Raw genomic sequence first — 16,555 nt, 5'->3', positions numbered from 1 at the left:
TGAACTGAGGTTATTTGGGACACGGGAAGACGAATAGCTAATCAGGACCACTTGTCATTGGATGCTTAGATTTTCTGCACTCTGCTTTGAGATTGGACATATCTGTAGTTGTTCCACCAAGTTGAATTCTGAAACTGAACCCCGGGTAAGTCTGCAGAGAGCACAGAGTCTGCATGCACTCTTGCCCTAAAAAGTGGACTCTGAAGTTTGATATCAATTTAAATGTAGCTTTTTTTTTGTCAGTAAATATATTCCTTTACATTATGAATCTAGTACTGCTTTGGGGTGGTTTTCTTTTAATTGGCTGATGCACAATTATTGTATTAAAATATTTATGAAATTAGGATAGATTCTTCATGTAGTGATGATGTGGATTCTATTTTATTTTTTGAGCTGCTGACCAAATACCTAATTTTTTTATACATGTACTGATTGGTAGAATCTACTTAACCATAGTAGAAGACTAGAGGGCTTATCCTGAACCCTCTGATAGTTCCATTGGAAATACAGCAGAAACCAGGGAGAATGCAAACTTGATTTTTAGATGTCTTTGTGGCAAAGCACTCTCTTCCACTTTAGGTGCTCTTCAGAGAAATCTACCCATACTCTGGGTTCCTGGAAACAAAATGTTATGTTAATACTGATTATTTTTTTTGTTTTCTATGATAGAACAATATAGTCATTTGCATTGTCTTTTTACAGCCATCTTTGAATCCAGAAGCTGGAAGACAAAACAACCAGAACAAACCTTTAGGGACACCTTCTGGAGTATGGGGTAGGTAAAGGTCACTGTACATAATGCTGATGATGGAGCAGAAAATTGTAACTGGTGTTTAAATGCTGGGTTTTTCACTCAGAAATACTTTAAGGACTTAAGTGAAGGAGACAGTTTGCTGCTTTCTGTCCTTTGCTGTTTTCCTCCCACAGTCTTCCCCAGTCTCTTGGCCTTTGTGTCTATTTGAAATTGTGCTTGTCTTGTCATAAAAAAACAGCCAGTGGCAGTAATGTCACTGTTCTGCGTTCGCTTCCTGTCGTGCTGCAGTTACCATTTCACACAGACATCACTTGAAGGGCAGAGCAGATTGGAGTGAACTCGACATTAGTTCCTGACTTGGGATCTTCATAGTGGAAATACAGCAAAACTGTTATAGTTCTGTGGTTTGAGTTTAGTTGATTTTTTTAAACTCAGAACAGCCTTGCTTTGGATCCTGATGTACTCTGTGAATCTATGCCTTTAAAAAAAAAGTGAAACAAGGTACTAGTTCTAGCAGTTAAACACAGATTTGTTAATATCTAGTTGGATTAGTTAGGTTAGATACTGTAAGGAGTACAAATGCAAAAGAAGCTCAGAAACCCTTTTTGCAGTACTGTTGGGTTGTATTCTTTTGCTTGTTTGTCGAGTAGCTGTTGTTCTGCTCAAAACATAATGACAATTAACATTTATGGGCTTTTACCTGTTTATATTACTGGTGTTTTTAAAGTTGTTGCACTCCTGAAAATGTGATTATCTGGCCTAAGAAATATTAACTGTGCTTGTTTGTAAAAGCACTGTCTTTTGAGGTATAAGTTACATAAATATTTTTGCTGTGTTAGTGAACTAACAAAGCTGATCCATGATTGATCAAAAAAATGCTCATAACTCTTCTGATTCCTGTAGAATGGTGCAAGGCTGTTAACTGATGTCACTGTAGGTTATTTCTTTCAGCATCAAGGAAGCTGTTGTGTTTAAATTAGAAAAGATTGTATTTAGATATCCACATCCAGTATCTTTGCTCAGAGCTGAAATGAAAGAGCAGCTGGTAACAGTCTCAGATTCAGATGTGTAGTGTCTAAGATGGAGAGGGAGGAACTGGAACAGTGTACTGAAGCTGTTTTGAGACTGAATATCTGCATTTCAGAATCTCTTGGTTTGTTTTTACAGAAAACCCCCCTAGTGCCAAGCAACCTACCAAGATGCTGGTCATCAAAAAGGTTTCAAAAGAGGATCCTTCCGCCGCCTTCTCAGCTGCATTTACATCACCTGTTTCTCACCTGGCAAATGGCAACAAAGCCACCACCATTGTCCCAAGTGTCTACAAAAATCTGGTTCCTAAACCTGCAGCTCCTCCTTCTAAGGTACAGGGGGTTCCAACCAAATTAGTGAACTGCAGATCAAGGGAATCAACCCCCCGACAAGTAGCAAGAGCTGGAATCCAGTTGTTTCTGGGGCAGTGGCTTTTACAGTAGAGGTCTATTTACTGCTAAAGTTGTTCTCTGTTAAAATGCCTTTTGGTTTTGTCCCTACTGAGGTCTATTTGAATGGGTGTGTCCTCATGCATTAGACAAATCCTTATCTTAATAAGACAAAACAAGCAGGGCTGGAGAGGTGGAATGTGTGCTGCTATGTGCTTGAGCTGTTCACGTGACTACCTTAAAAAATCTTTATTGGGTTGCAATACTTTGATGTGTCCAGAACAATTGAGGCTAGGATCAGATTAGATTGTAACATCCTGCAATTCAGGTGTAATTTAGTTGAGCCTTAAAAACAACCTGGAAGAGCAATAGGGTTTGTGCTATAGTTCTTTTACTGGAGGAAATACAGTAGTGCTAAAAAAAAACAAGTAATTTTTTTTTAAAAATTTCTTAGTTCTAGGCCTAATCTTGTCCATTTTTCTGGAGAACCAACATGTATAGATGCCTTAGAAACTTGAAAGAATTGATAGTGAAAGTATATAAAAAGCTAAAAAAAATGTTAGCTAGGTTATTCTTTAAAGAGATGTATACTTTGATTTCTAAAATATATTAATTACTGATGCTGGCTGTGACATTCCAACAAAATCTTCCCTATGATTACGATAGATTATTCTTACACACTTCAAAGATAAAAGTAAGAGACACTCAGCTTTTTTTTGTAAGAAAGCAAGTTTAGAGCTTCTTTCCCTTTTGTAAATGTCTGTTAATTCAGGTTAAATTCTGCCAGCTACAGGAAAAAATCAGTGGTTAAAATGATTATCAAATATTTTTGTCTAAACACTTAATTTGACAGTTGATCTACTTCTTGGGGTGGTGGGTTAAACTGACCCTCTTAGAAAGGTTATTTATAAGGAGCTTTTCATTCCACAGAGTTTTCAGTCCATATATGTTCTTGTTTAGATTAGGTAAACAAAATGCAGCTTCTAATGGCTAGGGAGCCTGCTGTGGCTTTTATTTTTGCTTTTACAGCTTGATTGATACATGTGTATACATAGTCTGACCTGGATTTAGTCTGGATGTTTTGAGTGTTCTTTGAAACAAAAGGCCAGAGGTACAGTTTCTGACCAGACTGTTAGATTATCTCTGGCTTGAGTCAAGGAGAGCTGCTCTTGAAGCTTTTCCTAACCATGTTCTGAAATTAGACTATGTAGGTTTTGATTCCTCAGATAAAAAGAGCACATTATTCAGTGCTCACAGTTGGAATAAAACTATGATCTGAAGGTTCAGCATCCATCAAAAATAGTGGTAGGGCTTTTTTTGTTAGCTTGCTTTACATGTTACATAGGTCATTTGCATTCCAGATTGTTTATCTATATTTAAATCAGAGATTATGGCAGTATGTAGTGGTACCTGCCTAAGTTCCTTTTAATTAAGTTTTTACTTCACTGAATCCAGTAGGCCTGGATTATACCTGGATTTATACCTGAAATATTACAGTATTGATAACACAGGAAATGTTCTTTGGCTAGTGGAAAAGGTATTAATTTTTGATCTGTAGCCCAAGAGATCAATCACATTAAGCAGGCTATAAATATGTACTTGGTGATTTAGCTGCTAATTTCTAAGTGTTTATGCACTGACGTGGTGCTGTGGTTACTGAGGCAGTGTGATATTCCTCAGTGTTGGGGATTGCAGTGCTAAGAATTATCTGCTGATGTCATCAACAGTGCTTTTGTTAATGAATGGTGACCATTAGCAAAACCAAAAGGTGGGGTATCAGCATATCCTTAGCCACAAAAACTGTGTGCATTGATGCCTTTTTAAAGTCACAGCCTTAAAGCAGCTGTGGTAGGATGGAAGACTTCTAGAAAGTTGTCCAGGAATTGCAGTGCATACAGTAGTAGAGGAGTCAAAACATTCCTTTCACAAAGTCAGCAGTATTGGAAAGCTGTCACAGGAAAACTGAATGAAAAATGGTTTTGTTAAGTTGTACCAAGTAGTTCAGAAAGGAAGAGAACTGGTGGCAGTGGAACAAGTATGTTCTTCCTGGCTAACTGAGATGGCTAATAGCTCACAGTCAAGCAATCCTTGAAGGTCACACTCAGCTTCCCCAGGAAAGCAGTAGGGGTCTGTCTTTGGATCTGTCTGAGCTGCCCCTTTGTGGAAGCCTGGAGAACAGCACTGGGCAGCTGAGAGCTGGGAATCGAACAGAGCAACCCTGGAGCTGCAGAGAAACTTTTTGTCAGAGTCATACTGCACCCTAATTTTAGTACAGGCAATAAGTATTGCGCACATTAGGGTATTTCTGGGGTTTGAAGGGGATGTTTTTAATGTGTGCTGTGAATGCCATAGAATCCATTTGATAATGTGGGATGCTCATTTTTAAGTTGGAGTGGAAGAGTAAAGCTGATGGCCTCCCCATGCAATCTATTTATTTAAAAATTTATAGAAGAACCCAGTAGACAGTGACAACATACTGAAATAGTGCCTCTGTTCTCATTGCTGGCAGATTGCAAGATCTGTTGCATCTCAGATTTAACTGAATCCTATTTGTGCATGAATTATTTTACTAGTGACTTGAAGGTGGCTTCAGAAGTCAAAGGAACCTGTATTTTTAATGTTCTGATAGTGTCTTGCTAGTGCCACTTGATACAAGTTTCTTCTTAGGATTGTTTTTGTAAAGACTCTCACTTCAAGGTGTTTGTCCCTGACTGATAAGAGAGCTTCAAGAACAACATTCCAAGTAAGAAAAGCTTACCTTGAAGTCTTTGCTCTTCAGCCAAATGGCCAGTGTATTCAAAGGGATACTGCAGAGAGTATCCAGGGCAAAACAGCAAGCGATCCTGCACTGTAATAAACTGGCTGCTTGCTTCTTTTTCTTGTTGTTGTTGCTGAATTGGTGCAATGATGGACATTTTCATAGCTCCCGGAAATAAATAATTTGCATTCTCAATTTGCATTCTCACCCGAAACAAACTCTTCCTTGATGCGCTTTTTCCTCGCAGAGGCAAACTTCCTGTCAAGTGATTGGAAGCCTTTCTTTGTGGCGTGCAGTGTTTCCCTAAGAAGTGTAATTTTAATTGGGATTTTTTTAAATTTCCTGTCTGTGGGTAGCTGTAAGATGAATTGCATTACACAGTGGTGGTTCCAATTAATGAAGGGCAATGCTGGATTTTCTCTTTGAGCTCTTAATGGTGTTTTACTGAAGGGTGGTGCCCATGAACCAGAATTGTGTGTGATTTGGGGGAAACAGCAAAGCCAGGGGAAAAATGATGATTGTTGAAATGGACCTTTTGAGACTGTTCTTGCAGAGGGAAGGAAATAATCCATACAACAGCCAGCATAATGTTGTTTATTTATTTCAATAATTTGCAAGCGACCCCTTCTTGGGCCTTACCATTTACTGCCCTGTATTTTGTGTTCTTTTCAATACAGCCAAGCCCATGGAAAGCCAACAGAAGTGAACATAAACCAGGCTCGCTGTCCTCCACCCGTGACTCTGCCTTTACCAGTCCAGTGTCTGTAACCAAACCAGCGGTACTGGCAAGTGGCTCAGTCCTCACCTCTCCCAAAGAGGTAAGGGTTGGGCTTAGGTATAGGGTGGGAGCTTTTGTCACTATCGCCTACTCCAGCATATTCGTGATAAGGCCCTCTCTGCATGCGGTACCTACCTTTGCACCCTCGATGGATGACTCACTTGGACATTCTTAGCACATTCTGCCACATCGATGATACACTAAAAGAAAATAAACCTTCATAAAAATGGGGTTTATCTGGCTGTAAAGCCATTGGTTCAACTGTATTAGAATTTCCTTCCAGTAAAAAAAAAAACCTCTAATGCTTTTAATGGTGTTGTGTAACAAGACACGCGTCAGCTTGGTATTATGGGAGTGCAGATACTAAGAACTGATGTGAATAGGTAGGTAAATTGATTCCCATTATGTTCTTCAGTATAGGAAAGGAAGGGGAAGGAAGGTGATCTGCCTTATTTCCTTTCTCTAGAACAACAGCACAAACACTAGGTTCTGAGAGGGTTGAAGAAGTTTAACATGTGTACATGTGACTTCTCAGCTACAGTATCTGGTTTTAATTTTGACCTTGGAAGGAGGTAATCTGTTGAGATGGAAACTGACTTGCCCCTAGTTTTGGTCTGAAGTATAGAGAGAACATTGAAATATAAATCTCTTAATATTTCAGCAATACCTATGACATTGCACAAGAAAAAAAAATAGAACAGATTGTGATAAATTCCTGGCCAAAGCAGCTGCTCTTTACAGATTTGGCTTAATGATCTTGGAAGTCTTTTCTTAATGATTTTGTGATTCTGTAAATGATTATTCACAACATCTGAAATCAGCTTGTTCATGTTTTAAGTGTAGAATTGAGGGATTTTTCTAGTAGTGCATTTTTCTTGTTCCTTTGTAGATATTACTTCCAAAATAAGGCCTTGTCATCTTTATGATTCTCTGCTTTGCAGGCTTTACTTTACAGCAGCCTGCACTTTTCTGCCTTAGCCACAGCTGAGTGTACAAGCAGTCATTAAAGGCAATAGTTAATAAACAGGCACCTGTCACTTCGACAAATAGATCTTGCACTCTGTTCTTTTCCCTTATGATTGCTTCTGTCTCTCTTTAGACCAAGTTCTTTGTGCTGCTGACAGCCTTCCTTTTGTGTAATGCACAGCACAGTATGGACAGTGTAAATATGTAAACTTAAACAGGCTTTCACCTCAGCAGACATGACAGGGGCATTTACTTCGTATCATATTGGAGTAATGCAAGTGTTTCCTTCACCTGCCCCCAGGAAGGTCTTGTGTGAATCTTTAGTCAGTGAAGATGTTGGGTACTAACCTAAGAGTTAAACATAAAGGGCTTAAAAATTCCTTCCAACTAAACTGGACACTTGTAATACATTTTTCTTTGAATCTGTTGGAGACTTAAGAGTATGAAAACACAGGTCTGTAGACAGCAGATAGTACTGCAGTCCTGGTTTTGTTTCTGAAACGGGGATAATGCACTTCCTGCAGAAGTGGTAAAAATAGCACCTTTACTCGTAAGAGACCACAGTGTGTTGAAAACTAAAAGGGTGCCAACTAGCACTGGCTCTGTCCCCACAAGCCAGTCTAAGACAACCAAACTACAATACAGCCTAAGTTCTTGAAATGAATTCAGGATTACTTTTTGTAAGACTAGCCAGACAGACATCAGAACAAATCTGAGGTGATGCATAGTGCTCTCATTAAAAAAAAAACAAAACACCCAAAAAAAATCAACACCAAAGATTGAGATGCCTTGATGTTTCAGTCAGAGGGCTAAGCTTACATTGGAAGAGATGCCAGCCTACTATTTCAGTGCTAAAGAAGAATGCTCTGTAAAACATAACCCTTCTACAGAAAGTTACGCATAAAACTAGAATTGAGGTGAAATTAATTCCCTTTCAGAAATCTGTTGTTTCTAGCCTTTAGCTGTAACTGTCTTCCCCTAACGTGTAGAAATTAAGTTTTAGTACCTCAGTAGCTTATTAGGGATTAAAACAGCCACTAGCAAAGAGTTCAAGTTGAGAATTTGATATTACCAGAAGACATCTAATTTTAGTCTCATTTGTTCATTGTTACCTTCTGTCACTGCAGTCAAACTAGTAGTTACGTTGAGAGCTTAATTTCACTCTTGTGTTGGCTTTTCATCCTGATAGTTGCAGTCACTTGTTAGGTCTGTTAAAACTGCTGATTTGTTTCTTACTGTGTTGAATTAGGCAAAATCTGAAAAGTCTGCCTGAGAAATTACTTCCAGGCTGCACTTACTTCCCTGCAGCCATTATTTCACACCAGTGTTTCGCATGCAACAGGTATTAGAAATATAAGCAGCAGTTGCTGCCTTGTTATTGTTCTAGTTCCCTTGATCCTTGCTCAGAGCACTGAGTGTAATAAAAATTTTTGGCACAGGAGATTCATTTTGAAGAGTCTGAATTTGCAACCTTCCTTCCCAGCTTAAAAAAGTGTGTGGGAAGAAAAACACTACAAGCTTCAGGAAATTTTACTGGTTTAATATTGATTTTTAAAAAATCAAAGCATGTACATGAAGAAAAAGAGTCATTTTGCAAGATTCTGGTGTCAGTTATCCATAATAATGATTAAGTGCCTCATTGTTTTAGAGTAGCCAGACATAAACTCCAGCAGGAGGTTAAGATACTGGGAAGTTTCACTTAACATGTTCTTAGATTCCTTTTGTGTGTCCAGTCACAACATGGAACAGATTAAATTGAAAGCTCACCTTGGTTAGCAAGGCTCCTATTGCAGGATCATGGCTGGGTGCTGCCAGTGGGCCTGATTCACAGATTTCAGATTATTAAGAAAGCTTAAATGTTCTGGAAGAGCACAGGAGGTTTCCTTGTGTTCATGCACTGAGCTGAGCAGATTTCCCACAGGCTCCAGGGTTGTCTGTGTCTGGCTCCACACTGAACCATCTGGGCGGAGTGTACAGATCCAGCACTTGGCAGCGTTCTCTCCAGGGGAGGATTCCATGGCTGTGGCTGCCTGTTCCGCACCCGGTTATGGTTAGTTAAGGATGTGACCACTCCCTGAAAGGAGATTACCTCCCCATAGCTTAATTTCAGGGTAGAGTCTGTCACGATGACTTAAAACACAAATTTGAACTAAGTCTAATCTGCTAAATTTGCAAATTTTTTGGGGGCAGGAATCCTGCATGAAGTTTCTTTCCCTAATACTCTGTTGTAGGCACCAGTTTGCTTGAGAGAGTTACATTACAAAGGAACAAAATAAACATATTCATAGCCGTGTGAATTGACTCCTGGGGGAAGAACAGAAATTGAGTTGGTAATAATAGATGGGAGAAGTGAATGTGCAACACCCATCAGTATTTTGATGGGCATTTGACATTAGGTTGGGGTTTTTTGAAGGGTTAAGAGCCACCTAAAGAACTGCTGAGTGTTTGAAAGGTGTAAGCACAGGCACTGAAGCGCCCCCAGGTTCACAGCAGTGCAGTTTGAATTCTGTGTTCTCCCTCCCCTGTGCAGAGTCCTTCCAGCACCACCCCTCCCATCGAGATCTGCTCCTCACGCCTGACGAAGCTGATGCGCCGGACCACTGATAAGAAGAGCGAATTCCTGAAGGCACTGAAGGATGATAGAAATGGGGAGATAACAGAAAACAGGGAATGTGACAAGCTGGATGATGTAAGACCACTGTCCTTGCTGTGTATATGATCATTATTATTGAAGGAGTTGGGGACTGAAAAAGCCCTGAGCAGTGTATGTAATTCAGGCTCTGGAAGAGGAAGGAAATGACTCCCACTGGTCTGGCACATGTGCCAGTAGAAGTAGTGCACAGCAGTGATGGAGAGAGATCTCTAACACAATGAAATGCAAACGGATAAGTAATAAATGAGGTGGAAGGGAAGGTCACAGATGTTGAAGGTAATCTAGATTTTTGCAAGGATTCTCTAAGGAGAGGAACAGTATCATATTTTAACATCTTAGGTTGCTTTCCAACTTGCCTGTCAAACTGCTTTCACTGAAAAGTAGAATTTTGTGCTTGTGAAAGGTGCAGGAATGTGGCTCAAGCCTCAGAGGTTCAGACCCCCGAATGCATAAACCTGTGCCCTAATGTGTGTGTAAAGTGTGTCCTTAGGAGCATTTAATTGTCGTAGTTTTCTTGCTTTCACTCTGAGCTGCTGATTATGGTTTTGCAATGCCGGCACTCACTCCTTTTGGCACAGCAGCACAGGCCACCAAATGTCCTTCATCCTGTGTTGTCCTGTCACAGCCAGGTACACGTTGCTGCAGCTTCTGTAAAAAACACTGGCTCAAGGTGAAAGGCTTGGCTGGACTTTCAAAGGCAGAAGCTTGAACTTGGAACTGTGCTGTTGGCACAGTCTGTGCAAGCACACTTTGATGGTTTTATTTTTCTTTAGATGGAGAGTAACAGCACACCAGAACCAAAGGAAAACTGGGAAGAGAACTGCCATCAGAATGGCCTTTCTCTCCCTTTGCCGGAGGAGGGGGAAAACCTCTCCCATTCATTGGAAGCAGAACACAGGTGAGTAAATGGAAGAATAAAGTAAAGGAGGGTGAGTCGTTGGGCTGTGTGAGGAGAAGGAAGCAATTTCAAAGAAAACCCCAATTTTGGGAAGCAGCAGTAGCTGTGTGTGTATGGAGAAGGTGTGGGCTTTGTGACCAGTGATGGACTGGGTGGGGTCTCATTGAAGGTAAAACAAGACACGAATGACAGGTGAGCCAAGGCTTTACCAAGGTCTATAATTAAATTCCAGTGCTTCTTTAGTGCCACATCCGCATGTTAATGCTGCCTAGAGATATTTATCTGCCCACACTGGGAGTTAGCATGAACCTAGGGTGATTCTGGTTAATTTACAAGCAGGTGTCCCAAATGTAATGAAGACCCACACCACACTTTGATTGCACTTAGAATACTCCTGTGCTGCTTTACATGCTATAAAAGTGGAGGAGAGTTAAGAAAATATTTACCTGGTATCTCAGGCTGTATCTCATGTCAGTGGGTAAGCAGTGTGAGCATCTGGTGCAAGCCGATAATAAGGTTTAGGACATTCTGAGCTGTGATACTGGTTTGGTTGCCTCATGTCCTCCTTCAGTGTCCTTGAGTTAGAATTTCAAATCCCTGCCTTCCACCAGGCTGGTTATGTACTCATTGTACAGGACTGCTGATGGTTAAATATTTGTAAAAGACATTGAAAAATGTTGGGTAAACACAAATGATTGTTGAAGTGGTCTGTGATAGAGAAGATTCCCTGGTGAATTTGGAGTGATTTAGTACAAAACCTCATTCTTCATGGACAAAGTGTTCTTTCCTTTGCCATTATTCCCTTGCTTTAGTTCCCATGCCCCTTTTATTTTCTCCACAATCAGGTTATTGAAAGAAATGGGATGGCAGGAATATCCTGAAAATGATGAAAACTACCTTCCCCTCACGGAGGATGAGCTCAAAGAGTTCCAGATTAAATCAGAACAGGTATGTTTACAGCTCTTCTCCCTCTCCTTTCTCAAGGGTTTCTTCTTAAAGATGTTCCACAGGACAAAGAATTTAAGTGAGACTGTAGTAGAATGGATGATTCTGCGTTATCCCTGTGTGTACACACAGTAAAATGTGTAATTCACGTCCACAGATTGTTGGTGACAGTTACTCTCCATACTTTTGCTCGTTTTAAAACTTGATTTCATTCCTACAGCGAAGAAGAAATGGATTTGGGAAGAATGGATTTCTTCAGGGCCGCGGCTCCAGCCTGTTGTTCCACTGGGGAAGCACTTTTAAGACAAAGATTGAGGACTCAGACACAGAAACAAGTAGCAGTGAAACGTCAGATGACGATGCCTGAAACTGGGCACAATAAAATTAAATAAATAAAACCAACCCAATAAACTCAGTTCATAGTTCAACACGTGTTTGGGGTTGTATAAACTAAACAGAGTTTATTCTGTCTCCAGTCTGTTCAGTTTTTTCTTTTGTTGTTGATACTTCATGCACAAGGGAAATAATTGTATCCCAAAGAAGAGAGAAATTGGCTTCTTTAGCTTTTTCTTTTGGTTTTGCCCTAATGCTTACTAGAAGTTTGTGCAGCTAGCAAATTTTGACAAAAATCCCTTGTGGGGCAGTGCACAAGTTCAGTCGTGTGAGCAGGACACAAGTGGCTGACTGATCTCTGCAACAACAAGCTTCTAACAGTGCCGCCGCATTGCCCAGTGCGCGGTAACGGTGTGCTAAAACAATCATTGTCGATGACAAAATGGCTTTTGAAGTTCTAATTATGTTAAATTAATGCTAATAACATGAATATTTTATTTTATTTTATTTTTTTTTGGCGGCTCGGGGAGCTTCATCACTTAACCAGGCGTTTGTGGTTTTCTTTTTTTTTTTGGGTACAGCTGTAAAATATTTGGATATAGGAATTGTTTGTGTTCTTCTTCTTGCAGCCTTGATATTCAGGGTGGATTGTAAAATATAAATTTTTTGTGAGATTTCAAAGATTAAGATTATTTTGATAACATTATTTACAGATTTTAAAAAGTGACTATCACATTGAGTCTGTATGAGGGGGAAAAACTACTGCATCAAAAATAACTAACTTGGAATAAATATTTTGCATCAGTTTGCCAATTCTAATTGTCTTTCTTATGTAAGAAGAGCTTTCCTCTAAGGGACCTGCAACTTTGGGGGTTCAGTAGCATTGGGGATAAACAGTTTCTTCTCCCGCTCTATTTTTCCACTTGGCAAACATTGCTGTAGTGCTCAGACTGCAGGAGCTGAACTCTTCCTTTAAGAAGGGAGAGAGAGAACAATGCTGAGATGACAGTCCATGTTTGGGGATTTTTTTTTTAAAGAAAATAATTCAAAATTATCTTCTACTAAAGCAGTTTGCTTTTTTTTCCGCTTCATACAAAATGGTGAAGCTCGACCGGTCGGTGTCACTTGTTCCTAGTGCAATGCTGCTGTTTATGTTCACAACGTGGCAAGGGAATGTCTGAATCCAAAGCTGTTTTCATTGAAGTCTTTTTTAAAAATTCATGAAAACATTTCTATTAGATTAAAAAGAATTTTACAAACAACTCAGTTGTGGCCTAAGCTATTTAAGTGTCTGGTGTAAGTTCAGCTGTGCACAAAGGTTTTGGATTGGAAAGTGTTTGGGGGTTGTGCATTGTTTGCAAGTGGGTTGGATGTAGTCACACAAAACCTTGTCTTGCAGACCTCAGGGGTTTGTCCCAAGGTTCTGCCTGTGTGTTCTTAATCCACTCCTGGCCAGGCAGAGAGGACAGAGGTGTAAGAAAATGATAATGTTTAGCCCTAAATCTTTGCATCTGGATTCAAGGGTGCGTGCTCAGCATTATCAGGTGTAACTCTGCTACCTGTGCCTCCAGCTCCCTCTGGCTCTGTGGTGAACCCGAAATGAGCGAGGCAGTGGGGCATTTCTTCATCCTGCACTCTGGAATCCAGGCTCCAGGGGCTGAGGCTGCCTGGGAATGCTTGGGAAGCGCTGGGGCTCCTGTAAGACATTGCACAAACCATCTCATTGCTTTTGAATATCCTTGTGTTTTGGTCCCATCTAACACTGCTTTTATGTCTATCCATTTTTTAACTTCCCACATCCACTTAAGTTATTCAGATCTGTGTGCACTGATCTCAGGAAATGGGGTAAGTTGTAAAACCCCTTCACCTTAAATCCATGCTGACAGCTGTTTCACTTCGATGTGGAAGTTCCCCCTTAGCTTTAAGTCTACTAAGGAGCAGCTAAGTGGGAGCTGCTGCAAGGCAGGAAAGGGGCATCCCTGAGACAGCCCCAGGCTCTGCATATCTCTGTCGGTGAGCACTTGGTAACCACGGGTGAGAGCACTGTGGGACACAGGGCAGCGGGGCCTCCCTCACCTTGTTTGCTGTGGTTTGCTCACGTGGCTCAGGGACATTTTTTTCCCCCAGTCCAGTGCCCGTGGTAAATAGTGGGAATGTCCAGGGTTGGAGGCGTGGCCCTCCTTGCCCAGCCCGGCGTCCAGCATAGCAACAGTGTCTTCAAACACTGCAGCCACCGCCGCCAGCAGGTCTGTGCACGCGTTCAGCCCGTCCCAGGGTGCCAGCCCCGCGGGGGGACCCCCGCTCCCTGGCAGGGTGGCCCCCCCGAGTGTCCCCCACCCGCTCTGCTTTCCAGGGTGTTGGACATGGGGGGCTTCCTCTGCCCGCGCTGCCGCTTGGCGTTCGGATCCCGACAGCTGCTGCAGGTGCACCTGGAGAAGCTGTGCCTCGGGCCCGCGGCACCCAGCAGCTCCTGCCTCCATCGGGGGGATCCCCTGCCTGTGGAGGGAGCACAGGGCACGGCAAGGAAAACACAGGACGCCTCGGTAGTGTGGAGCTGGGTCTGACACAGAATAGGGGCGGGTAGGAAGGACAGGGACAGGTGCTGGGCCGGGAAACAGGGCATCACATCCTAGATCCAGCTTGGTCTGAGCTGGGGTAGGCTTCCCATCTTCCCATCTTCCCATTCCTGCACCACACAGGCAGCCCTTGGTGCTTATTTTGCCAAAGACAGAAAAGTATATTGTTAAGGGGGGGAGTGGGGATGTGTCACCCTTTTCTTCCCTTGGTGTCTGCAAGGTTGGGGTATCCCAAAATACGGACGACGCTGAGCCACGCCATCACTTTGTGCTTCCTGGGGTTCCACCAGCTGTGCGGGGACAGCGGGGACCAGGGCGGGCGCGAGGGGCTCCCCTGGGGGATGTGCTCACCCCCCGGGAGAGGGCCCTGCTCCGCACAGCTGACCCCACTTCCAGGAGGCTGACAGTGGAGGTACAGTGAATCCTGAATCCCAGGGTGGGCATCAGCAGCCCTACGGCTCCCCAGAGATGGTGGTCCAGCCCCTCCTACCTGGTGAACCCCGTGTGCAGCAGGGAGAGCCCCCCCGGCAGTCGCTCCCACTGCAGGGGCACCGGCAGCCGCCGCAGGAGCTGCGGGAAGCCCACGAACGCTACGTGGCCGAGATCCGGGCCAGGACCCAGCAGCTGGAGCAGCAGAGGGAGGGTAGGCACTGGCAGCAGTTTTGGGGCAACGGGTAGGCACGTGTGGGATGTAGTAACCCCCCGAGAGTGGGGCTGTGGGGGCCGTGCTGAGCCCCCCGGCCCCTCACCGTCCCGCAGGGCTCTGCCGGCGGCTGGCGGCACTGGGGGCTGGGGCAGCTCTGGGCCCCCAGCCCGAGCACGGGGAGCCGGAGCAGAGCCAGGCCCCGCGGGACCAGGCCGGACAGGTCCGAACAGCACAGCACAGGTGAGCGCTGGCCGGGGGGGGTCACAGCGCAGAGCCCTGGCCCTGTGGGGTGCTCTCCATTAAAGGGCCCGTTGGCCCCCTCACCCCCCATTTGCCCGTCTCCTCCCCAGGGCCACCCTCCGCCTCGACACCCTCCTGCCGCCCGCAGGGCCGCTCGCGGCTGAGGCCAGGTGAGGCTCCGTGGCGATGGCGGCTCTGAGCAGAGCGCCCGGCCGAGCCCTGGCGATGGCTGACCCAGGGCTCCGGTAGGGCGCTGCGACTGTCGTACCTGCGCTCCGGGGGACACGACCCGGCCGTCCTGGACCAGCTCCTCCATCTCCAGCTGGAGGCCACGGTGCTGGAGAAAAGAACCGCAGGGCTGGGCAGGGGCAGGCGGTTGGGTAAGTGCCAACACCAGGCCCAGGCCTGTCCCCCCACAGGGACCGTGGCCCCACAGGCGGCTCCTGAGGTGCCCCCGGCTGTGCCGGCAGAGCCCCCCGGCACTGGCACACACGCTCTGGATGCGGCACTGCTAGCCGTGGAGCTGGAGAATCGGCGTCTGGAAGATGAACTGTTGGCACTGAAAGCCAGGAGGGAGAGGAGAGCAGACGCTGGTAGGTGATGGGTCCCAGGGAAGGGGGTCCCCTATCTGCACCCCACAGCCCTGGGGTTGCAGCATCACAGCCCTGGGCTGGACATGGCTCCTGGAAATATGGGCAAGGGGAGAGGAGCTGCAGCTCGGGGTGGGGTGGGCTCTCTGCAGTGAGCAGGGGGAGTCCCGGCCCCCACTGGCCCTGAACGCGGGCCTGGTGAGGTGCCGGGGAAATGGCTGCTGTAAAGCCCACGGTGACCAAATCCTACTGCCCAGGCTTGCGGGCAGCCCAGCGGCACACGGAGGAACTGGCCCAGCTCCAGGCAGAGGTGGGAATGCTGCGACGCCACGCAGAGCAGACGAGGCCATGGCTGCACCCCCCCGTCCTCCCACCCTCCATAGCCCCCCCACTGCCACCAGCCCTGGCTGTGCCAGAACTTTTTATGGTAAGAGCCTCAGCCCTGGGCAATTTCCAGCTCTCCAAGGAGGGGAGAGGGGAGATGGGATTGGGCTGCCAATTGGGATGGAATTATGGGTGTGGAGGTACAAGCTTGGGGACATTTGGGAACTACTCCCTTTGCTGTGGTTGGGGATAGGGCCACTGGGGCAGGAGGTGAGTCCCCCTCAGTGCTGGACCAAGGGTGGGATTTGCTTTGCACACGCAATGGCACCTGTGAGGGGATGACTGGGCAGCTCCTGCCCATGCCTGGACAGGACAGTGCCAGGACCCTTCTTCTCCCCTTGACATCACTTTTTTCCTTTCCCAGGAGCCCCCTGGGCCAGCGCTGGGGCCTGGCAGCCCCACAGCCCATGTGTCCCCTGGACTCCCCCTCACCCCCTTTATGGCCCTGGAGGACCCTCCTCCTGCTCAGGAGCCCCCAGAACAAGACAGGGCTCCCCAAAGGTGAGCCAGGAATGGGCCATGGCCCCACTGGACTGCCCTGGCACCCCCTCACCACCCTGGAGTGGCAAATTGGGGCTTTAGTAACTGTTAGGGTGATGAAGGGATGGCAAAACCT

General features: G+C 45.0%; 1 protein-coding gene across 3 annotated transcripts in view; it reads left to right on the top strand.

The window, feature by feature from the left end:
• Positions 1–12,307, top strand: part of GPBP1L1 (GC-rich promoter binding protein 1 like 1) — a 31,753-nt gene extending 19,446 nt beyond the window's left edge. For all 3 annotated transcript variants that reach the window (XM_082287460.1, XM_082287462.1, XM_082287461.1), the window contains exons 6-12: positions 703–775; positions 1,922–2,115; positions 5,608–5,748; positions 9,205–9,363; positions 10,101–10,225; positions 11,071–11,173; positions 11,391–12,307. In XM_082287460.1, the coding sequence (XP_082143586.1) occupies positions 703–775; positions 1,922–2,115; positions 5,608–5,748; positions 9,205–9,363; positions 10,101–10,225; positions 11,071–11,173; positions 11,391–11,537 (942 nt within the window). In that variant the 3' untranslated portion in view covers positions 11,538–12,307. The remainder of the gene's footprint in view (positions 1–702; positions 776–1,921; positions 2,116–5,607; positions 5,749–9,204; positions 9,364–10,100; positions 10,226–11,070; positions 11,174–11,390) is intronic.
• The last annotated feature ends 4,248 nt before the right edge of the window (positions 12,308–16,555 follow it).

Source organism: Coloeus monedula (genome assembly GCF_965178545.1).
Source record: "Coloeus monedula genome assembly, chromosome: 9".
In the NCBI taxonomy this organism is placed as follows: Eukaryota; Metazoa; Chordata; class Aves; order Passeriformes; family Corvidae; genus Coloeus; species Coloeus monedula.
The sequence above is the reverse complement of the archived record's forward strand: the minus strand, read 5'-3'. Positions and strand labels throughout refer to the sequence as shown.